At 36.8% G+C, this 24168-nt stretch overlaps 3 protein-coding genes across 5 annotated transcripts in view; 2 read left to right on the top strand and 1 right to left on the bottom strand.

The window, feature by feature from the left end:
* The first annotated feature begins 421 nt into the window (after window positions 1–421).
* Window positions 422–4574, top strand: LOC144092007 (uncharacterized). Its single transcript, XM_077624749.1, has 4 exons — window positions 422–560; window positions 679–1046; window positions 3402–3475; window positions 4064–4574. The coding sequence occupies exons 2-4, from the start codon at window positions 926–928 to the stop codon at window positions 4265–4267; spliced, it is 399 nt and encodes a 132-aa protein (XP_077480875.1). The 5' UTR covers window positions 422–560; window positions 679–925; the 3' UTR covers window positions 4268–4574.
* Window positions 4575–8341: 3767 nt separating this feature from the next.
* The window catches only part of wwp1 (WW domain containing E3 ubiquitin protein ligase 1), a 20336-nt gene continuing 4509 nt past the window's right edge, over window positions 8342–24168 (top strand). For 2 of the 3 annotated variants that reach the window (XR_013305706.1, XR_013305705.1), the window contains exons 1-26: window positions 8342–8628; window positions 9954–10006; window positions 10408–10499; window positions 11596–11734; window positions 12285–12409; window positions 12506–12658; window positions 13078–13144; window positions 13539–13720; window positions 14114–14465; window positions 14545–14640; window positions 14887–15061; window positions 15374–15428; window positions 15642–15726; window positions 15898–16026; window positions 16120–16192; window positions 16272–16343; window positions 16422–16510; window positions 16624–16783; window positions 17318–17451; window positions 17567–17707; window positions 17776–17896; window positions 18639–18743; window positions 18997–19093; window positions 19175–19247; window positions 19968–20083; window positions 23931–24057. Coding sequence is in view for 1 of the 3 variants with exons in the window: in XM_077623737.1 (XP_077479863.1) it covers window positions 10430–10499; window positions 11596–11734; window positions 12285–12409; window positions 12506–12658; window positions 13078–13144; window positions 13539–13720; window positions 14114–14465; window positions 14545–14640; window positions 14887–15061; window positions 15374–15428; window positions 15642–15726; window positions 15898–16026; window positions 16120–16192; window positions 16272–16343; window positions 16422–16510; window positions 16624–16783; window positions 17318–17451; window positions 17567–17707; window positions 17776–17896; window positions 18639–18743; window positions 18997–19093; window positions 19175–19247; window positions 19968–20067 (2793 nt within the window). In the remaining 2 variants the exon portion in view is untranslated. Of the gene's footprint in view, window positions 8629–9953; window positions 10007–10407; window positions 10500–11595; window positions 11735–12284; window positions 12410–12505; window positions 12659–13077; window positions 13145–13538; window positions 13721–14113; window positions 14466–14544; window positions 14641–14886; window positions 15062–15373; window positions 15429–15641; window positions 15727–15897; window positions 16027–16119; window positions 16193–16271; window positions 16344–16421; window positions 16511–16623; window positions 16784–17317; window positions 17452–17566; window positions 17708–17775; window positions 17897–18638; window positions 18744–18996; window positions 19094–19174; window positions 19248–19967; window positions 20084–21196; window positions 22219–23930; window positions 24058–24168 lie in introns of those variants that run through there. The other variant, XM_077623737.1, reaches the window with a different exon arrangement.
* Window positions 22217–24168, bottom strand: part of rmdn1 (regulator of microtubule dynamics 1) — a 2885-nt gene continuing 933 nt past the window's right edge. The window contains exons 2-10 of the mRNA XM_077623748.1: window positions 23919–24024; window positions 23766–23850; window positions 23537–23696; window positions 23342–23431; window positions 23217–23272; window positions 22921–23008; window positions 22762–22792; window positions 22468–22601; window positions 22217–22388 (exon numbers count right to left, since the gene is read on the bottom strand). Of these exons, the coding sequence (XP_077479874.1) occupies window positions 22347–22388; window positions 22468–22601; window positions 22762–22792; window positions 22921–23008; window positions 23217–23272; window positions 23342–23431; window positions 23537–23696; window positions 23766–23850; window positions 23919–24024 (792 nt within the window). The 3' untranslated portion in view covers window positions 22217–22346. The remainder of the gene's footprint in view (window positions 22389–22467; window positions 22602–22761; window positions 22793–22920; window positions 23009–23216; window positions 23273–23341; window positions 23432–23536; window positions 23697–23765; window positions 23851–23918; window positions 24025–24168) is intronic.

The raw sequence follows: 24168 nt of genomic DNA, 5'->3' as shown, positions 1-24168 counted from the left end.
TAAATTGCCTCCTTACGCACTGTTCATTCACTTGCATGTTTCAGGTTAATCTTTATTCTCAAAATATCAAATTTTTAGTTTTGTTCCATGTCGTAGTTACGGTTTAATTTGTAGTACTTTGAGTAGTTTTTCTGCCAACTAGGCAGGCTGTCATAATTCATCACATTTCATTTCCAGGCAATGAAATAATGCTTATTATGGATAGATAATGTCCCTCTTAATAGCAAATATTGTTTTGCACTTTTGATTTTTTTAATGTATATTTACAATTTGTAAGGAGGAAGGGAGAAGCAATATTTCCTTTGGCTTTGAATCTTTTTTTAGAAAAGACTAAACATACTCAGTTTTGGCTATTTTACAGCTTTGCAATGCACACTGCGTAATACAAGCCTGTTATCTTTGAATGTTTCTACGCACAGTACTTGGGTCAAGTAGAGAGCAATGAATGTTTCTACAAGCTAAAACATGGAAGTCTACCCTATTATGCCAGATATATTAAAAAATTGGAAAGAAAAGCTCCCGATTCCTTCAACGTGAACTGAGCCCCGTCAATTGTTCAGGTATGTTGATGACACATTCAATTGGAGCACATTTTAAAAACAATGTTAGATGATTTCACTACTTTCGTCCTTTTCTAATTGTTTTATTTACCACTGTGCACTTTTCTTTTATCAACAGGGCACTGAGATCACTTTTGTAAACGTTTATAGTTAAAAGTTGGACTTGCTGGAAGGACCGCAGAAGTCTGACCGTGCATAATAAGTCAACGAATGCTTATTGAGAGGCGTGATGACAAAGGGGCGGGTTCTGCGTATGTGTTTGCCTGCTTCTCAAATAAGTCAGTGCACGGAGATACACAGACAAAGCAAGTCTGAACCTTTTGTAAGCAGGCCAGGAGGAAAAAAAGAAGCTGGTTACAGTCAGGATGAAGCTGTCAGTGGTGTGTTTATGTGTTTTTCATCTGACCTTTGTCACGGCGGGACTTCTCACCAGCAATGATCTCCAAAGTGGTAGCAGTGATTTGGCAAGAAACTCCAGGAGGACAGGTGAGATGGCAGCACAAGCTTGATAGGTATCAATGTCTTTAGTGCTATTGTATCCAGCATTATTATGATAATATGATATTTCTATTGATAACGTGATTCTGAAAGCAAGTGAAAAGCTCATAGTAGCATTCATATACAGCCCTTAAATCATTAATCATTTCATTGCATAACAGTATAAAATATGTATTTGTATTTTTTCCGGATAGGTTTAGCAGTTTTTTTAAAGAAGTTGTGCCTGCTAGGAAAATTTCCTCACCACTTATGAATAGTAGGCTTTTCATGACCAATCCTTTAATATCTGTCAGTTCGATTTCTAACAATTAAATACATTTATGATTTTGTAATGGTTAACTTTTGTTGTGTATCTTACAGAGAGCTGAATTTGATATTTTGGTTGTGTTGTCCTGTGTAAAATCATTTCAAATTTGCACCTAAAATAATGCTGATAATGGCTAAAAAGAATTAAATACAACATATGTAATAAAAAAGTTAACAAATCCAAAAGTAATTACAAATTTGTATTACTAAAATTATTTTCTATATATATTTTTATTCAAGAGTTGGTGTATTGTGAATGTTCAGAAAATAAGAAATGAAAATATTCATCTTATATGCTGCACTGCAGTTTCACATTGATGCAAACTACCCTCTTTATGATATTAACACTTATAGACAACATATAAACTTGAAGGATCCTGTATGAGTCAAAGTGGCATGTTCATTTGCTATTTGATGTACATACAGCACCTACATTTAAAAAACATATTTTCTTTTAAACTCAATTTAATTCAAAGAGCACATTGTAGAAAATAGATATGATTGTCTTCTTTGGTCACGCAAAATGGCAAAAATCCATGCATTTTAATGAAAGAACATTTTTTTCTGCTCCAGCATTATACCTGATTGCAGATAAATTTGTTACACATCTACACATTAGTGCATATATGATCATTTGCACGTGTTTTAAATCCACCTGAAACGACAAACGACCATTCTTAATCCAAAGGCTTCATTTAGCATAACTTTGCACAGGATTTGTGCATTTTATAGATAAACCCTGATTTATTTTTGCAGTAAAGATAAGCTTGTGAAAATGTTTTTAAATGCAAGCTCATAATTGTTTTATTGCTTTCACTCTATAAAAGCAATCCAGGTTCAGCCGACATTCTGTAATAAACATTTTACTGTACTATTTTAGTTGGCATTTCATTGTTTAGAAATCACCGCGCTGTACAGCTGTTCTCTATTGTGAAAAGTGAAAGATATTTCTCCTGCTATATATATATATATATATATATATATATATATATATATATATATATATATATATATATATATATATATATATATATATATATATATATATATATATTTAACTTGATAATGGGACAGATTGTGGTTGTTTCTGTTCTATTATCCCTTTTGACAGTTTTTTTTGGGGGGGGGCAGACAAGCATCCTAATATCTTGGAGAATGTACTGCATAAAAAATACAATTATGGAGGTTTTAGTTCTATGGAGTACAGACCGCAACACACAGTTAGAGTTTAATATTTGTGGCTTTATTGGTCGAGGAAACAAAAAGTTCCAGATGAACCATTTCAATCCTTGATCACACCTAAGCGCAATTGTTAAAACATTTTAACTGATGGAGATCTTATTGCTCTGGTTTTGACTGACATGTTGTTGTTGGTTTTTATAGTATAACCTTTGCTCAACTATTAAACATAGGACAGTAATCAGTTTGAACTCAACTGAGGCCCTCTAGTGAACACAAAATAAAGTGTCAGACAAAAGGCAGGAGAAAAAATAGCACAAGACTGATCTAATCACAAAAGAACCAATTTTCTGCAGGAAATGAGATTTCATCGGCAATTTGGTACGCTGAAAATTTATTGTGCTTTCACAATAGCACAGCAGTATTGTGTGTGTTGGGGGTGGCCCGAGGGGCTCTCAACTAGTCACTATTTACGCCACTGTATTTTTTTATTTATGCACTTGTCCTAATTTGGTTGTTGGAAACTGGAGCCTATTCAAATCTGATATCAGGAGAACAAGTCAAATAGGGCATATAAACAATTCCCCTACTATTAATGGAACAATAACCAAGCCCTGCAGTTAATTGCTAATATAGTTGTTAAACAACCGAGAGTAATTCACTTTTCACCCGGAAACAAATGGTTGTTAAGCCATGACCAAAACTAATTTTCTATTCCTTCATGTAATTACACCTATTTATTCATTTTCAACACCACATATGCTGGTTAAAAATTGGCATTTGGTAAATTGCAGTTAGTACATACATAGTACTATCTGCCTCGACTGCAAATTAATGAACATGTTCTTCTCTCATTAGGTGGTATGACAAACAAATACAGAACATTGTTTGCAAGAAGAGCACAGTATGAACAGCAGAAGCTTCTGATGATGGTATATTTGGATGTTTTATTATTGTAAATTTGCTTTTTTTTCAAGATGCTCTTTAGCTTAAATTTGGTCATTAATATTACATGCTATTCTAACCAAAACTTATGTAGTATTATTTTTTGTCAAACTAAGTTTTGTCATTGTTAGTTTCCCGGAAAGGAATATTACACTGTAAAGCCTGATATATTCACACAATTTAAAAAAAATATTATATAACGGATAACGCGACAATTGTTTTTTTTTGTGATGCACTGTATGGCCCCTTTTTTGTGTACCATACAAATTATAGCTATGAGATATTAAGATCAAAACTTTATAGTTTATCAACATTTGTTATAACCTAAATGTGCTAGTTCAATAGTTTGGGATTAGAGTATAATTTACAGTACAGTAGTATTACACTATGACTGTAACATACAGTCATTTGCATGTCATATTTTACACATATACCAAACAAACTGGTTTGTCGACAACTAGTTTCAAATTCTGAAGCAGAAGTTTGCAAATGTTGGGAAATTGTTTTTTTTTTATGAATACATGTTTGCCAACTTTCCAATGATAATTTTTCTCCCTTTTCTTTTGACCCGTTAGAGGCCTAAAGCGATGCCTGTTGTTGAGAAGGACCCCCATGACAAAGAACCACCAAAATGGGCTCCTTCTTCGTGTTCCCAGCTGGGACAAAGCTGTTTGCCCCATCAGGGCTGCTGTGAGCTATGTTCTGCTTGTCACTGCCACTTCTTCAAAGCCATCTGCTTTTGCAGGAGGACAAATATGCAATGCTCCAAAAATACCTAGAAAAAAAACCCTAACAAATATAGAATTGGACACATCCATACATAGCATGGGGTTCATTGTATATGCAAATTTTGTATTTTTAAGGACATTGCATCACTCAAAATCCTTTTGAAGAACTTAATATAATAATAACCTTTTCTTGAACATGTATACATCATTTTATGGTTTTAAAAACTGGGGGTGTCGCCCTCACCAGTAATAATTTTATAATATTATTAGTGTGGTTTTCTTTTGTGATACATACGTTTTGTGATACTATATATTCGGGTGCCATTAAAGAACAATAAAAGTAAAGATGACTCCTTGATAGTGCCCAAGAAATTTTGTTCTCAAAAATTGGTGGCATTGGATTAAACTGTAATAGTTTAATGGCGCAACTGATTGTATGATACCTACAAAATTTTGATATTGGTGTGATACCATAAATTTGATATTTTAAGTAATAGTATTATTTCCTATAGATTATAATTTCTTCTTAAGTCTTTCAAATCGCTTTGAGTATGATGTATCTTGTCACACAATTTTATATATGTGTATGTATATGTATATATAATATACAAATACATATACAGTATATGTATATTTATATAATATGCATATACATATACAAATACATATACAGGATAAGTATATGTATATTTTTGTATATATATATAATATACACATACATATACTGTATATTTATATGTATATATATATATATAATATACAAATCCATATACAGTATATGTATATTTATATAATATGCATATACAAATACATATACAGGATAAGTATATGTATGTATATATATATAAATACATATACTGTATATTTATATGTATATATATAATATACATATACAAATACATATACAGTATATGTACGTTATGTTTATGTTTGTGTGTATATGAAATATACACCGTGTACTATATTACAGAGCTTAGACACATAATTTTATTCAAATGAAATCGCTAAGATTGTATGTTTAGGAGATGGTAAACATTAAAATGGATTGTGATATTATGTAATGGGGGAAAAAAATGTTTCAAGTTGCCATAGCATCTATCAGAATACAAATTACCAGTCATTCAGTTCTGATATTTCTTATGACAGTTCTAATGATCCAAATTTAATTCTGGTAGATTTTTGAAAATCATGACTTGATCCATCTATAGACTTTATTCTTCTCTTGTCACTTTTTTTCCTCGAAGCAGTATTTTTTTTGGTTGGGTTTGGCTTTTTCAGAATAAGTACTACAAAAAAACACACCCGCAGTGCATGCTGAAGTGAGTGAACATGATTGCAGAATGACGGTCCATCTTTTACAACATGCAATGAATTCAGCCAAGTCACAGAATAAGAAGATCTGGCCAGCATAGCTGGTTAACAGATGAGTTCATTTAGCATTCTTTCATTTGCAGTGTATGTGAGGTTGTCTTAAAACTGACGTGACTGTCATTGAATTGCGTGACTCTCAATCAGTGCTCCTGATCCACCACCTCACAAAAGGAAAACATCCCTCCATTCTTCCATATTGAATATCGCTTATTCTGGTCAGGGTAGTGGGGTGCTGGAGCCTATGTAGCAGTGAGCAGTCGACATAGAAAGACAGAAAAAATTCCACAGTTAGGGTCATGCTGTTTTGATTTATTGTTTCAGTCATGAAGTATTATTTTGGAGGTTTGAGATACATAGTACTGTATTTATGATATCTATCCAAGAAGATAAAAGTAATTGTAAAGTCAAACTAGGAAAGAGGAGCAGCAAAGAGAGAAAAAAATGAACAGATTTAAAAGAACTGGAAAAGCACCTGTGAGCAAGCAGTATACTAGTCTGGGCAGATGTCCACATCATTTTTTAAGTTGGGAGTTGCACGTGCGATTCAATACAGAAACTTCACAGTGATGTTGCCAAAGTCTTTTGCACAATGCCATAACCAACTTTGCAATGCCAAACTACACTTTGGCTTGCATAGTGGAGTGATTATGAAAAGTATATGTTGGAAATACATTTGAAAGCTAAACAAAAGAAAAGAAAATATCACTCGGCAAGCCAGATTTCTGTGCAAGATTTAGCCAATTAGTGCATAGGATTACGAAGAATAGAATCAAGAACTGGAAAGTCAGATTAGACTACCAGAAAACATCTACAAAAAATACTTTAGGAAGATGAATTTTTATGGGCGAATGGAAACTATTTGAATGGTAAAGAAAGGAACGTGTTTCAAAGTGTGCTATATAATTTGTCAGTATTGTCATGGACTCATATGCTTGTAAATGGAACTATAGGTTACAGTATTCAGTTTCTATTTGTACCCTATTAGTCCAAATCTACAAATCCCACATTATAAATGTAATTGTTCAATTTTAAGGAATAATGAAATACATATCCCTTATCTGGGTTAGTGTCTAAAGCCCCCAAAAGCATGCTTGTTATTTACTTACTTAAGACAAAAATAAATGCAGCAAGGGAAGTGGGCTACTGTAAGTAAAAGCCTGGAAGAAAGAAGAAAAAAATGTATCCTTTGGGGAAATTCAGTAGATTAACGGTACATTATTTTAAATCCAATTGTGGCGAAGTTTAAAGGCAAAGTTCTAACAAGTCAGCTGTCATAATACAATGATTTCTGGAAAGAAAACGCGTGCCTGTTCTGGTTTTCGGGTAAATAAAAACACATGCGATGGGAATATACTAAGTGCAAAATGCTTGACTGCATGACCACAACAATGTTTTGAATGGCCAAGTTTAATTGTGACGGGGTCCTCTTGAGCACGTTTCTGCCTTTCATCTACTGCTGTTTCCACTGTTGCAACATAATATTGAGCAGCTGTGTTTTGCAAAAGATTCTGTACACAGATCAAGAAATATGTATCATGTAACATTCACATTCTTGCACAGCTTTTTTTCTAAACTGACATTTGCCTAAGTGTACTTTGGGATGTTTGGGGTCATGCCACTTTCCTCAATGGTCTGTATAGAGGTTAATCATGTTTACGTTTTAAATGTTTCATTTTAGAGAAGGTAATATGCCACATATGTGCATGACTTAGTGCTTTATTTTTCTTTGATTAGTACAGTTATTTTAAAAAAAGAACTGGAAGATTGATTGACAGAAAGTAATCGTCAATGGGTCAAAATTTTCATTTTTTTTTTAAATCTGCCCTGATTTTGATCAAAATTAAAATATGAAACCTCTCTCCTCACCGACCAATATTATTTATATTGAATAAGAATAGTGACTGTGATTGGCCGGCAAGCAATTCAATATATTTGTATGTATGTTTGTATTCTTTTATTGTGCAATTTATTCCAAGAATGCAGCTAAAATGGCTTAGGGGGAGAGAAAAAAAAAGAAAGAACAGAGGGAATAGGGATAGAAAAACATAATTACATAATATACCTAATTTGAGTAGTCATGCTATCTCGATATAACTACCCTTGCAGCGGGGACACCGAATCGGAAGGGAATACTTAGTAAAAGAAGGATACGAAATGGAAAGATAGGTCAGATAAGAATGTGATCGGGTATGGTGAGTTAACAAGCAATTTTGTAGTGAGGAACCCAGTATTATTACGTGTGGTCGATTGGTCGCCGGTCTTTTGGTCGCGGTCTTTTGGTCGCCGGTCTTTTGGTCGCCGGTCTTTTGGTCGCCCTGACCGCGACAACGGGCGTCCAAAAGACCGGCGACCAAAAGACCGGCGACCAAAAGACCGACGACCAAAAGACCAGCGACAAAACAAGGTAAAACAACATGGTCTACGCATCAAAAGACCAAAAGACTGGCGACCAAAAGATCGGCGACCAATCGACCGTGTACCGTATTATTACAACATCACGTCATTGTAATAAACAGAAAACACCCTTCTTTTTCTTATGTAATTGTATTTCCACATTTTCTGTTTAGGGCACACAAAGGTTGGATGGGGTTAGGTTAGATTGGATAAAAAATAAAAAATAAAAATAATAATAATAATACATATTAGTGTTGGCGAATAGATTGCTCCAAAGGCTTTCCATATCAGTTGACACTGACATGTAGTTGCAAAATAGTCAGGGTTTTTTTATTTGTACACCCACAGTTTAATGTGAAGAGGACGGGAAAAGTCCATGACTTTATGTAATTTCCTGCATAAACATACGGTGAAGCTACTGGTTCCGAGTGCGACATCTGTCCCGGTGTTACGTAGCGATTTTGTTTTGAAGGGTGCTGCGCCCGTCGTAACACGAGTGGGCTTTTTTTTCTCCCTGTTGGTGGTTTGTGTACGGGGATGGCGAAAGTATCGCGCAAGACTGGAGGCCTTTACCCAGAGAAGAGCGGACAGACAGGGAGACACTGACGCCGAGAAAGCCCGTGGGAAAGGAGAGGCAAACGGTCAAGGTATCGATTAGAACGGCTTCTTTTACTGGAATCGTCATGGATAAATGACGTTACTGTCCGATGTTTTTTCCCCACTCATTTAACTACCAGTTAAAGCTCTTCTATGGCGGACGATTAACAAATGCTGCTAAAGTTGGCTAGCAAGCCGGCTAGCCGTCTGGGCTTTATGAGTAATGTACACATGAAATGTGAACTGGTTATGTTAGACTTGTAAACATAATGTGGCAGTGGTTAGAAATATAACATGTAAATGGAGCAGATGAATGGGGAGAATCTGGGTTTAAATATTTTCCGGTAATACTAGCTAGCTATGTGGCTAACTATTGACAGTTAGCATGCCGGCTAGGTGACTTCACCATTTGGGTGCCGAAGATTTATTATCACATTGTTAGCCTCCCTTATCTGGCAGATAACAAATGTAGCAGGTGTCGTTTAGAATTTGGGGGATTAAATGTTAGTTAAGAAGTCAAATCGAGAAAGTCAGTAGATTGTCCAAAGATAACGAGTAATGTTAACGTCAGTGTTTTGATTTGCTACCAAGGTGTTGTGGACTTTTCACAACATCGTGGATATGTGTACAAAATGTGAAAAATTACATGATATCAGCATTATCAGACTGATCTTTTAAAGACGTTTACATTGATGTAAGTAACGTTCTGAAATAAATATTTACAAAGTTACTCATCTTTAATTGGCGTTCAAAAACGCACAGAAAATGTACATCGATACATATGTATCAAATATGCTCAATAAATTGGTGAGCATGGAATTATTGACACGTTCAAGAGATAATTAATTGATCATTTGTTACATTTTAACAATGAAAGCCATTATGGTATCTTTGCCAAACGTAGCATAACATGTGATGCAGTTTGGATTGGCTTTAGCATTTTTTTAAAAGACGCAGAAACACAAAATATTAATGATGTCACTTGTCTGTTAGCATTATATTTCCTCCTTTGTTGTGCACTTTTTCTACTGCATTTTCCCTTTTTCTAGTGTTGAAATAATTTGTCATCATTCACACTTGTTTCAACACTTTAAAAAAGATAGTTTCCTAATGCCGAATACCTGAATCATTTCCAAGTTACTGACAAAATGAATCATCTTCTGGTTATTTAAAACTCTTAACATTCATGGGAAAACATATGTTATGTTCTAATCCATACAATATTTTTTTTAATGGGAAAGAATATTTTTTGTTGAATTGTCTGCATAACACCCAGAACAGATTGGGAATTACTTTTTTTTTACAATTTACAGAGCAGATTTGGTCTATATTCCTTTAACATTGTGAATGCTGTAATTCTTTTTTTTTCTTTTAGACCATGGGACACAGAGTGGGCTAAACTGGAGTATTGAATAACACATGCTAACTGTAAGTATTCTTGTGCATCTCAATCAGTTTACATTTTTATACAAGATTTTTATTGTTAAGAAATGCAGTAAAAAAATCCACTTTTTTATTTTAAAAAACATTCTTTTTAACAAAACAACATCAAAATGAATCAAAAATCACTAGTCAACGTTTTGCATTTTTATCCAATTCAATTCACCAGTGCTTATCAAATCGATAAATCAATCCATATCTATTAAGTGTTACACCAATTGCAGGTAGTACACAGTTAAATATTACATATAGGAGTATTTTATGAGGAGATCTATCATGAATATTTAGAAAAAGCGAAGTACAAATTATGAAGCCCTATATTAGTTTAATGACAATGTAGTCATGTAATCATGCATGGGATGTATGCTAAGCTTGTGTATTGCTTTGAGGTTTCCCACTGCGGCGTAGGACATGGCCACAGCCTCACTTAGAGGAGAATCGAGCCATAACTACGGAGGAACATCAGAGCTCCATGCAGTTGGTGAGTCTAAATCAGGGGTGGGCAAACTATTCCAGAAAGGGCCGCAGTAGGTGCGGGTTTTCATTCCAATCTAGGGAGAGGGCACCTTTTCACCAATCTGGTGTCGTACAAGTGCAAGTAGAAATCTCATTGGGTAAACTGTCTGTGCTGGATTGGTTGGAACAAAAATCTGCACCCACAGCGGCCCTCGAGGACAAGTTTGCCCACCCCAGGTCTAAATTATGTACCGGATATGCTTAATTGTTATCACATCTAGTGGGGATAAGATCCATGTCTTAGGGCTGTCTCACTCTATCATACAATTGCACAGGACTGCTGAGATAAGGCTTTCAGAGTGTTGCCCCAAATTTAATGCTAACAACCATATCTCAACAATCAACATGAATTCAAGTGTAATTAAAAACTCCAGTTGAAATACTACGTTTGACAATTCATTGTCCCAAAATTGCTCAATGTTCAGGGGAATATGTTGTTAAAATGACACTTTGAAATATAACGATATCTCCAATTACCTTCAAGGCAGTTTTATCAGCTTTCACTGCAGATAGTGATTTGTTAATAAAAGTGGACTTATCCGTACTGTATGTAGCCTTTGAACAGTACATGGCTGTTTTTGCCCTACGTGTTCCTTTGTTGCTTTTACAGCCTTGCAGTCAGATGGGCATATACGGGCATCAGAAAAATAATGACTTGAGACTGTTTTTTTATTTATTTCCTTTGAATTTTATCCGTGACGGTTAGCGACTGTTTTCCTAGCAGATCCGTGGGGAAAATGGTTTGAAGCTGTGCAATTCCTGAAAATTGTCTCCAGTATTTAAGAAGTACAGGACATATTCTTAAACACTGACTGACAGTCCTCAATCTGCAGTAAAACATTGATCATCTCGTTTAGGTTTCCTCAATTGCTTTTTTAATCAGGTATATTCGATTTAAATCTTTTTTTTGTGATACGGTTATTGAAAGTACTTCAGAATGAACGTGAGACGTGAATCCTCTTTTATTTTGATGTCCTGTTCATGGATGGAGTAGCTGATAGTAAATGTGATGTCTGACATATGTATCTCAGTGTGTTTCCTGTCTGTGTGGCCTCAAATAGTTTCCTGTGCCAAAATCAAGAGGAAGAAAAGCTTATTTGGAGTTGCAATTTACGTGGAGGTGACAGCAGAGGGGGAGTCGCGCCGCACAGCGAAATCCCATAGCTCATCTAGTCCGAAATGGGATGAAAGGCTTACTTTGTAAGAGACAGAGTTTTCTTCTATGTTACTGAAATTGCACGTGATAGTACATTTATCTATTCAGCCAATGTTTTATATCTTTGTCTTGTATTTTACTTTATTACAACATTTTGTGTGACTTTGATAATGATGATTTCAGCCACATGTATCACTTGTGCACCTTCATACCCTTAGTGGATTCTTGTCAGTCCAGAACGTAAATATTCTCTGACTAATTCAGGGCTCTCACTTAAAGATTTTCGCCCCAAAGTAAAAGCTTAAAGTTAGTCAGTCTTTTCCTAGGCTTAGCTTTACGACAGTATGATATTACATTATTACGACAATACATGTTGGATATTATTATATGACGGAGCCAAAAACCAATAGATGAATGCCCAACAGAACTGAATCAATATTTTGCCACGGCTATTTGTTCTGCAACAAAAAACTCAATTTCGTGTCTTTGTTGTGAGCTGTTGTGAGACTAGTCTTTCCTCAATATTTTTATAGTCTTCAAGTGTGCGCCCAGCATTAGTATAGCTGTTCATCTAATATATTTATGGACCATTAGGAATGTAACACCGCGCAGCCAGGTGGACTTCAAAGTATGGAGCCATCATACCCTGAAAGCAGATGCTTTGCTGGGCAAAGCCTCGCTGGACCTGATAGAAGCCTTGGAACAGCACGAAAGCAAATGTATGGTTAAAAATGAAACCGCAAACATTTGCCTGTGTTAAATTATTGTTGTAAGATCACTATTGACATTTATTTTTCATTGTATTGCTCCCACAGTGGAGAATGTGAAAGAGGTGCTGAAGCTGAGTGTGGAACAGAAGGGCGTTCTGGTGCCTGCAGGGGAACTGACAGTCTACTTAGATGGACTCACTGTCAGTGACCAGGAAGGACTAGCCCCACTGACCAATGGAAATGCAGCAAATGGCACCAGTAAGATTTTTTTTTCTTTATCTAGTCTCCAAATCAAATGGTAAGATGGAACTTGGCGTGCAAGGTGGCTTGTTGACAAATCCAACTGAAGAAGAGCCAATAGAAATCATTTGAGAAAGTACAAGCAAAAATAAAACTTGGATGGGAATATACTGTAGCCTATAAATATTTTGCTTGACACATTCATTAGAGGGTCATAAAAAGTGAATTACATTACTGTGTTTTGACCCCTTGCCTCCTTGGTGGAGTCAAATTGGGAGTACACATGTTACAATAAAGTAAACCTACACTTGGCTCACATTTTTATGTCTTTCCAGTTCTAATAAAAGTGGTCCCATATTAGCAACCTGATTAAATGTTGAGGGCACCATTGACATTTATCACCCATAAATGTATTCTTGTATCATTAACATCACCAGAAGTCCAGCAGAATGGTGACGCCATCCATGAAAATGGAGAATCCTCTTCCTCAAGGGCTCCAAACAGGTAAAATATTTAGTTATTTTTTTGGGAAGTTGTTGAAGATGACATTCTGAAATATTTTGTATTTTTCTGAGCTGTCTAATATAATACTTTTACGACTTCATACATTTAATAGGACACACCAATTTTACTACTTTGTTATCTGTAAAGGATCTTAGATTAAGTTTATATTTAAAAAATAAAAATTTAACGATTGCTCAAAATAAGATTACCAAGTTTAATGTATTTTTCTCCAACAAGGATGAAAAGATGACGTTTTTTTATATGCATGATTGACATCTTTTAGACATTTTCTATCTTTGCCCGATATTTGAAAGTGTTATTTCTAAATGTGTAATTATAGTAGGTATTTCTTCATGTCCTCACTTTATAAGGTATTTTTTCCTTACACACACAGCACAGCGAATGGGACAGACATGAGCCTGCGCTCGGGTTCCTGTTCAGCCTCTAATGGAATGAATAGTCAGGTGCCTTCCACTTCCTGTAGCCCGGCTCCAGGTTACGCCGTCAACGGTGATGTTACACCTAACTCCACGCCAAGCCACCAACCCTCGGATAGTGATGCGGAGAGTAGGATTCGTGAGTACAATCTCGACTTTGCACTTTACTGCACCTGAACAATTCTCCTATGCATGTTAATTTGGTAGCACACCTATTCATGACACCATTTAATGATTGCTGAAACCAGTGGTGTCATATGCGTAATGAAACAAAAGGTCATGTTGTATTAGAATATTTGCATATTGTCTTAAGACTGCAGGTTTTGTCTGCTCATTAGAGTCTTGTTGTCGCTTACACATCAAAACCTTTTTACATAGCTTCAAAATTCAAAGTCCAGCTTGTGTCAGCAAATTAATTCAGCCATTCTGGGTATATCTACACGATTCATTAATATTGGGCTACAGTCCATGGGGAGACGGCTCTCTCTGGGTCATCATCTGATAACAATATGTTATGTGTTGACTCAACCAGAGGACAGTATTCCAGATGCCCTTCTGCCAGATTCTGATTCGGCACCAAATGGCACACCTCAGCCACCGCCTGCGCAGGACCCAATCTCACCTCCTGCTGCGAAGCCCAATGATGGCGCTGTGGCCCCTGATGCTACTCCGACTGTTGCCTCCTCCGAGGGCACTCCCTCAACACAGGGTGCCGCGGCCATCACGGCGTCCGCATCATCGGTGTCCTCCTCCCCGGCACCTGGAGAAACAAATGCGCCTCCTGACAGTGGGAGCAGTAGTAGCGCTGCAGCAGGAACTACAGATGGGGCCAAACCGAGACAGCAGACCCCTGCAGCTGGGGCCCCAGATCCTCTTCCACCTGGGTAGATAAAGAAATATTGCATTTCAATTGTATTTTGATGTTCATTTTAATATAATTAATGACATTGATGTGTCTCACAGTTGGGAGCAGCGAAAAGACCCTCATGGAAGAACCTATTATGTAGATCACAACACCAGAACTACAACATGGGAAAGACCACAACCACTGCCTCCTGGGTAAACTTTTTTTTTTTGTTCTCTATTCTTAGCAGAGTTTAACTTTGTATCAGCCAGTCAAACTGAATTCTCCAATTAATTGAAGCAAGATCTAAGTTCTCTCATTTACATTAGATTGTATATGAATTAATCGTATGAGTTGATTTTGCATTAAAGTTCTTCATGGAGTATTTAACTTGGCTAAAGTATGAGTCAGATTCAAACCAAAATATTATTACAGTAGATTTTCATTTTGTCTCATTTTAGATGGGAACGCCGAGTAGATGACCGAGGCAGGATCTATTACGTGGACCACAACACCCGCACCACCACATGGCAGCGTCCCACCATGGAGTCAGTTCGGAATTTTGAGCAGTGGCAGAGTCAGCGCAGCCAGTTGCAGGGAGCTATGCATCAGTTTAACCAGAGATACCTCTACTCTGTAAGAAAATTATTTTTCTCAGCTTTTTTTTTCTTAATGCTAGCACCTTTTGGAATCTGTTTTGACAGAACCATATCTTTTCAGTGACCCTATAAAATGCCTTGTTTTATATAGCATTGTCTCTGACAAAGAATATTTTATCAAATTAATTTAAAAAATGGCAGTTTTGAGCTGTTACCAGCCAAATGCCTTTCGTAGACAACCTCACAACATGTAGTTGCTTTCTTTTTTTTCCTCTGTTCTATATTTTATTATTACTTTAGCAGATTAGATGTTTATCAATGGACATGGTTCTACGTTGCATGTTTACAGGCATCCATGATGTCTGCGGAGAATGATCCACTTGGCCCCCTTCCTCCTGGTTGGGGTGAGTTTCATTTAGTGCCTGGATTTATGATATTTGTTGCCAGTTTGAGGATTTTATTGATGGTAATAGTTTTTCAGCACATTCAGGAATATTATCATTGGTAATTGTCTCCCAATGCAGTTTTACTTATTGTTTGAGTCTGCATTTTTATACGTTTCTTCTAAATTAAGATGCATTAGTTTTGTTTTATGTATAACATTGATTACTCTCCAGAGAGGCGTGTGGACTCCAACGACAGAGTATACTTTGTTAACCACAACACAAAGACAACACAGTGGGAAGACCCCCGGACTCAAGGGTGAGCTAAAAGATAATGAAACTACTACTGAAACTATTCAACTGAGGCAAGGATTTTCCCCATGTTGTAACTTATCATGGATTGAATTAATGCCTTGTTCTACAACAAAAGGTTTATTGATAAACATCCAACCTTTAAAAAAATAAAATAAAATCATGCGGTCTCTTTCAGGCTACAGAATGAGGACCCTCTACCTGAGGGTTGGGAAATCCGTTACACAAGGGAAGGTGTTCGATATTTTGTGGATCACAACACCAGAACGACAACATTTAGCGACCCCCGCACTGGAAAGTCTTCTGTGTAAGATTTTTGGGGCCTCTATGAGACATGTTCATTCTATGAAAAAGTACAATCTGCCCCTGAACTTGACTTTTTGACTTATTGTGTGTTTAGCACTAAAGGGCCACAGATTGCATATGAACGCAGCTTCCGGTGGAAACTTGCCCATTTTCGCTATCTGTGTCAGGTATGTGTCTCTAATGCTTTATTTGATAACTCTCCTTTTAAAGACTACATTGCATTTCACTTTCTTTTCATATTTCTAGTCAAATGCCCTCCCTAGCCATGTAAAGATCACTGTTTCCAGACAGACCTTGTTTGAAGACTCATTCCAGCAGGTAAATGAATTGTTATCTACTCGGCATATCCTAGTACTACCTGTTCATTTTGTATTAATGTTTTTGTATGTGTTTTAGATCATGGCTTTGAAACCTTATGACTTGAGGCGGAGACTTTATGTCATCTTTAGAGGCGAGGAGGGTCTTGATTATGGAGGCTTAGCTCGGTAAGATGCTAAAAGGACGTAAATATCCAAAGCAAGATGATTTTTTTTTGTTTGATTAACAATGAAGTCTTTCTTCCCTAACTGATTTTGTTTCTTCTCGTCTGGTTCTTAAGGGAGTGGTTCTTCTTGTTGTCGCATGAGGTTCTGAACCCAATGTACTGTCTATTTGAGTACGCTGGCAAGAGCAACTATTGCCTACAAATCAACCCAGCTTCTGCTATCAACCCAGACCACCTCTCATATTTCTGCTTCATAGGCAGATTTATTGCAATGGTATGCTCACAAATCGCCCCTCTCACTACAGTATTCATAGGTTTACCTTTAGAGTTAACATATGGTTTTATAATGTACATATTCACTTTCTCAATCAAAATATGTGACTGTCGTGCAGATGGTGCTTTGACATTTCTCATCCCTCATCAAGATATAATGCGGCAATTGGTTATAAATAGTGCGAAAAGTGAGAAAATGAGATGAGATGTTTAGAAATATCCCCCGTTTTTGAGACTGCTGGGAAGTTGGAAACAGTTCACTTGGATTTTATAAGCTTTATACCTGAGATATGTATCTTGAATTAAAAATGTCGCATCGATAAAGTAATATTTCATTTTTGGTGAATAAATGATGTGACTAACAATGAATTATTACATATACAAGTATGTATAAATATTAACATGTGGTTTTCTCACATTCTGCTAATTTTCAATGCCTAATGGGAAAGTATACATATTTTGAAAGTTTTATAGATGATTTACCATTAGACAAACTAGACAGGGAGGACTAATATTGACTTTTATCTTCCTTTAGGCACTTTTTCATGGAAAGTTCATCGACACGGGTTTCTCCCTGCCTTTCTACAAACGTATGCTCAATAAGAAGCTCATCCTTAAAGATTTGGAGTCCATCGACCCTGAATTCTATAACTCACTTATATGGATAAGGTTAATATTTTGTCTGACTCAATAGAATTTGTATTCTAATTAATCGACAAGTGGTAGGTGATGGAGATGTTAGTTTAATTTTTTTTAAAGAAAATTACTTTTTTCTTCCTCTTAGGGACAACAACATTGAGGAGTGTAATCTGGAGATGTATTTCTCAGTGGACATGGAAATCTTAGGCAAAATTACATCCCATGACCTCAAACCTGATGGCACCAATATGCTTGTCACTGAGGAAAACAAAGAGGAGTACATAAGGTTCGGGCACTTAAAGTGATTAGCAATTAGCGTACACAACTTGTCTCAATGTGTTTTGTGTTTTGCAGTTTAATGGCAGAGTGGCGGTTCTCCCGTGGAGTTGAAGGTCAAACCAAAGCTTTTCTGGATGGTTTTAATGAGGTGGTTCCACTTCAGTGGCTCCAGTATTTCGATGAAAAGGAGCTTGAGGTTAGCAGAATTTGCCTTTTGTTGATTTTGGGAGGACACATTAATCAGGAAAATTCATTACCATATTTTTATTACTCACTAAATATTTAGTTTTTGGTAAGATGTTTATTATGAAGAAACGGATTGACTTACATTTGTTAATCATTCACTTTCCAGCAAGGATTTGTCACAGCATTTTGCATTTCTGAGAAACATTTGGATTGGATTGGATAACTTTATTCATCCCGTATTCGGGAAATTTCATTGTGATAGTAGCAAGAAAAGGCATAGTTATAAGTTAGAGTGAGCCATGTGAACATAAAACAACACTTTTAATGCAATCAGAATTGCCATTATTATTATAACTATGACTATATATATATATATATATATATATATATATATATATATATATAGTCATAGTTATATAAGTGGGTTAATAAATAAATACATGAATAAATATATAAATATTGCTGAAATATATATATATATACACATACATATACATCTGCATATACATATACATATACATATACATACACATACATATATATAAGCCCACATATACATACATATAGATGTACATGCATGCATACGGTAGGTCTTAACACACAGCCATTTTTTGTTAAAGAGCCTGACAGCTGATGGGAGGAAGGAAGGATCTGCGGAAGCGCTCCTTCCTGCAATGATATTATAATAATATCAATAATATCCAGTCGTGTTGTCAATGATGATTTCTGTCCTGTATGTGTGTGTGATCCAGGTAATGCTATGCGGCATGCAAGAAGTGGATTTACAGGACTGGCAAAGGAACACTGTATATCGCCATTATACGAGGAACAGTAAACAGATCATCTGGTTCTGGCAGGTGAAGTCTACTGCACCAACAGATGCCATACAGATGAATAGAAGCATATTTTCCTGGCACCTAATTTATTATGGTCTACAAAACATAAGCTGCAAAGAATACAATTTATCCTCAAACCAATATCCTCACTCATCTGCTTGGACATATTGCCAGAAATCATTGAAAAGTAGATCTTGGAGGAAAATAAGTGCGAGTACCCCTGCTATAAACTGTACTGATGCTTGTACGTCTTCGCTTCTATCCTACCCTGCAGCTGGTGAAAGAAGTTGATAATGAAGTGCGTCTGCGCCTCATGCAGTTTGTGACTGGGACATGCAGGCTTCCTCTGGGTGGCTTCGCTGAGCTCATGGGTCAGCAAACACTGGCCTTGACAAGTTCTGACACTTTTTTGTTTTTTGGACCAACAATCTTGACTGTGTTTTCCACTGTAGGAAGTAACGGGCCTCAGAAGTTCTGCATTGAGAAGGTTGGGAAGGAAACCTGGCTTCCCAGGAGCCACACATGGTAGGATGCATTAGAATCTACCATCATTTCTCTAAATGTGTTTCCTCATATATTCCCCTCAGTGGCAGTAAATGGGTTAAAAACTTATTTTTGTTTTCATGGTTAATTTTAAAAATATCCAATGCCATCAGTGGTAGAAAATGAACTCTCTCCTACTTTCTTACAACCAGCCAAAGAGCATTTGATTTCGATGCCTGACTTTATACAGCCCTGGCACGGGTGAATAAACAAAAATACATGGGTAGTTAATACAAGAGTGTCAGACAGGTTCGCGGGCCGCTTTGACGTCAACTTGATTTCACGTGGGCCGGACCATTTTAGATATAATATTTAGATTTTTTTTTTTAATAAATGAATTAAAAGAACTGGATTAAAAGCCCTGAATATTAAGTTTTTTATAGATCTAAAACAATGTTTATTTTAGCTTTTTAAAATATATTTTTAGATTTTACAAAATGATTTTTGAACTAAAAACACAGAAAAAAATTGATTAAAAAATTACAATGATTGATTTAAAAAGGGGAAAATCGGGAAATTTAATATACATCTATACTCGTCATTTTAATTTGATCCTAATACAGAAAGTCGGCACTCATGATTTACTTTCCCGGGCCACACAAAATGATGGGGCGGGCCAGATTTGGCCCCCGGGCCGCCACTTTGACACATATGACTGTTAATACATTATCAGACATCATGTGAGCTCTTGTTTGTCTCCAGCTTCAACCGTCTGGATCTCCCCCCGTACAAAAGCTACGAGCAGCTCAAAGAAAAACTGCTCTTCGCCATCGAGGAAACGGAAGGATTTGGACAAGAATAGGCGCATTTCTCCCAAGGTTTTCCCTCCTCTTCATCACTGATTGTTTGACTGAAATCAATCAAATAATTGCACAAGATAACCAATGTATATATAAGCTATTTTATCATTTTTAACCAAATCTTAATTTGCAGCATCCTTCATGCCGCAATACTATCTTACCAGACCTTTAATATATGAAACCTTCATCAAGAAATATGCAAGCCTCCCCCCTACCTTATAGATTTTCTGTTTAAAAGAAAAGGAAAAAAAACAACGATATTTTGGAGACAGATTCCCCCTTCTCCTGACAGCTTTTGTGAAGACTTCTAGTGTTTTTGGACAGGATTTTATTGTGTATCGCAATCTTCTTTTGAAGCTCTAGTTCTATAGAGCCTTAAGTAGTAGTTTGCAGTCTGGTGCCTGAAATTCTTTAAACGTCATTCCCCAAGAAGCAGTGGATAGGAAAAAAACTATGCCTTGTAAAATATGTTTGTGTGCTTTAAAAAAGTATTCAAAAAAATACCTGTACAATTCAGTAACAGGCTAAAATGTTAGAGAATAAATAAAAAGTAATGATTGCACCTTTCAAATGACATTTCACAAGAAACGGACGGCAAATTAGGTCTATTTGGTGTCCGGCTGAATCGTACAGGACGTTTTTAACGACATATTTTACAAAGCAGTAATGTTTTTTTTTATTTATTTGTATCCACTTGTTGTTTAAATGGCCATTTCTAACAGCTGTGGTCAAACGCCGTCGCACACACGGACACTTCACACATGGACACTTCACACACGGACACTTCACACACTTGGACTCAACATCCTAAATGAACAGAAAGTACCCATGAGAAAAACTCACTTTCTGGTAACTTATTCAAACTGGTGCATGGTGACATGTTCCATTGGGGCGGGATGACCTGCTGAGTCATCAACGATTCAGAACAGGGGGTGTCCAAATGTTCCTCTCATTTCCGCGCACAAAAATTGAAAGATGGGGGTAATTCCTTATCGTGCTGTGGGATGCTAAAATTGAATGACCGATCCAAATTTGGACACCCCGTGTTTTGAAACGTGTCGCAACAAACAAGGTGCTCAGTTCTTCATATGTTGTCTAGTTCATCCATGTTGTGTCTTTTTATTTTTGCAGCAACTGAGTGAAAAGGGCATTTGGAGGGTCTCGGAACAATGTGCTTTTCATTATGCTGAACTAAATAACATCTCAGGCCTTAAATGTCATCAAAACATTGCATATACATGCAGCGAAGATTTCTGCAGATGAAATGTGACAGGAGCATAATCAAAAGGCTAATGTTCCAATTGAAGAAACATGAGTGACCAAAAGTATTGAGTGGATGGATTTTTAAGAATCTTTTGGCAAATCTACGTTGTCCTTGCGCTTTTGCCCAGCCTTTAATCCGGTAATGCATCTCCTGGCCTGCTGCCCTCCCTCTTGGCTTGCATTTGGTCTTATTTTGGTATGCCACGCAAATTAAGTTGGCTGGAAAACAACACATGGACTTTGCAACTAATCTGCAGCCTCGCCCAGCATCCCTGTGTTGCCCAGAATTCCACTGTCTAACCTTGCATCACCTCAAATCCCTCACCTTAATTGGGGAGGGGTTTTGGCGGTCTCCCATTTTTTTCAATCAAGATACTCTTTGCAATTTCTCAGTTTTAGCCACAGCTCAAGAAGAGAAAACAGAAAAATGTATCACATTGTGTAGCAGAAGGAGCCGACTGTGAAAACTGTGCTTCCTTTTTTTCGATTGCAAACCTGTAATCAAAGTGAACCGGAAAACTTTTTATGTGAATACTCATTGTACAAAGAAGATAACAACCATAGTTAGATATAAGAAATTGCAGAGCCGCCCTTCCATTGTTTGGAAATCTGTGATGCCTGTTTCATATCAGAAAAAAAATAGACCGGGAGAGTCTCAGGCAGCCTTCAAGACAGAATGTGCCGCGTAGGCCGTTTGAAAGGCATCCCACCTGTAACATATCGTGTGTAGATAAACACTGTAAACACCTACTACACTGTACAGTATGGACAGTATGGCCCTTTACCGGTGTATAGAGGACTCATTTTGAAATCAAGCTTTCAGCCATTTGAAATGAAGAGAGATGGATTTATGAGATATAAATAAATACGTGAATGACTCCCTTCCCATACATGATTGTGTTTTTATTTGGAACTTTTCGGCATGGTCCCTTGAGATGAGCCATTTCTCTGTCCAAGGCCAATCATAACACTATTTTAGTTAACAATTATACAGAAACATCAGCTTCAGGTGTCAGGTTCATCTGAACTTCTTTAACAGGTCAATGGCTTCTTTATGGACCTGAACACATTGGAACAGAAGAAATAGTTCATGAGCCCAAAAAAAAAATCTTTCAGGCATAACTCCAACTCGTTTGTACCTCTTTGTCCTCATGTGTGCGTGGGGGGTAATCTTTGGCTTTGTTCAGCCAGAGCAAGGCTTTCTGCTCGTCATTCATGGCCATGTAAGTCTTCCCCAGCATTAGGAGGTTTTTACTGTAGAAGTTTGGATCCACTTGGAAAAGAAAATGACAATACGGTGCAGCAATTGCACTCAAATCTTCTTTCTCCAAGTTGATATTGAGAACATTAGATATGTTCTTGAATGTTTTTTTATGTTTTTATGTACTCAATTCACATTATCCGAATGAGTGCATAAAATCAAGTAGTTTTACCTTGTTCTGCTTGCAGGAAGAATTGCAAAGCCTGTGGGGGGAAACTAATATTTTTAACTATGCCTGAGAAGATGTGACATTGGAGGTTTACATAACAACGCCATTTGAACAGTTGGTTTCTTCATTTTTATGTGGCACAGGTTGAATCTATAAACTTACTTCCTCGTAATTGGATGTAGGGGGTGACGCAAAAACAAGGGCAGCCACTTTGCGTTGATACCAAGGCAGTTCCGAAAAAGTAAAGCACCTGTTGACAAAGGGGGGAAAAATGGAGTTAAAAAAATACAGCTATCTGAGGAGGTATACTTATATACATATGTTCTGCCTGACTCATTCTTTACAAGATGAATAAATTATTTCTAGAAAAGTGGATATTTTGTCCATGAAACAGTGTGGACTTCATCAAGTAATGAGATTATATGAATACATTGTTTTAAAAAGCAACTCCAACTCACCAGTAACCCAAAATGTGTAAAGATGTTGCATCTTTGGGATTGAGCTCAAGGGATCGCTAAAATAATAACATTCACAATATTAAAAATTTACACTTATGACAGTATAACAATGGGTTATCTCTCACCTCCAGATGTGCCCTGATTACGTAAGAGTTCCCTATTTTAACCTTGACTCCCTCGTACTCCCCAACATCACTCAGACATATTGCATACCACTGTGGGATTAAAAAAAACAGATAAAATAGAACAGGACAGGACATTAGGTAGTGTCGTTTCCCAATAATTGTGTGCAGCAATTTCTTCATGAAAAGACATCTTACTTTGTGTGCCGCAAAACACTTGTCATCTTTCTCCAAAGACTTTTTGGCGTATTCAAAGGCCTCGTACATCAGCTGTTTCTTCCGCCCCTCATCAGTTTCAGGCAAAACTGACACATCTCGGGACACTCTAGCAAGCCTCCACAAGAACTCGGCGTTATCGCTGAACACATATAAAGAATACATTGGTTGGGAATTAAAGGTAGCGAGGTGAGTGAATGCAAATCATCACCTGTCTTTGTACTGCAGTAAAAGCTGGTACAGTTTGTGTGTTTCTGCACAGCTGTACAGGTAGTCAGCCTGCTCGAGAACCTCCACTTTGCACAAAAGAAAATAAATGGATTTTATTTGACTGTAATTGCATGTTTTGAATTGAGTACTGTACCATTTTCCAAAGCGAGGACCACCGGTGAATTGTGGAACCTGTGATAAGCGCCATACGTCAGGCACGATAGCGTCGGGAGGCCCAGCAGGAATGCAGCTCTTCCATTCTGAAAAGTTGGATTGGCATAATGCTTTGTTAGGTAAGACTGTTTTTGGTGTGTGGCTTCACTGTTGGTGTCGTTATAGGAATCAGTCATGAAAGTATTTTGAAATATCACTTGGTGATTGATTCGCTTTTATTCTATAATGTT

Source organism: Stigmatopora argus, chromosome 17 (assembly GCF_051989625.1).
Source record: "Stigmatopora argus isolate UIUO_Sarg chromosome 17, RoL_Sarg_1.0, whole genome shotgun sequence".
Lineage (NCBI taxonomy): Eukaryota > Metazoa > Chordata > Actinopteri > Syngnathiformes > Syngnathidae > Stigmatopora > Stigmatopora argus.
This window is presented reverse-complemented; position numbering and strand designations above follow the sequence as displayed.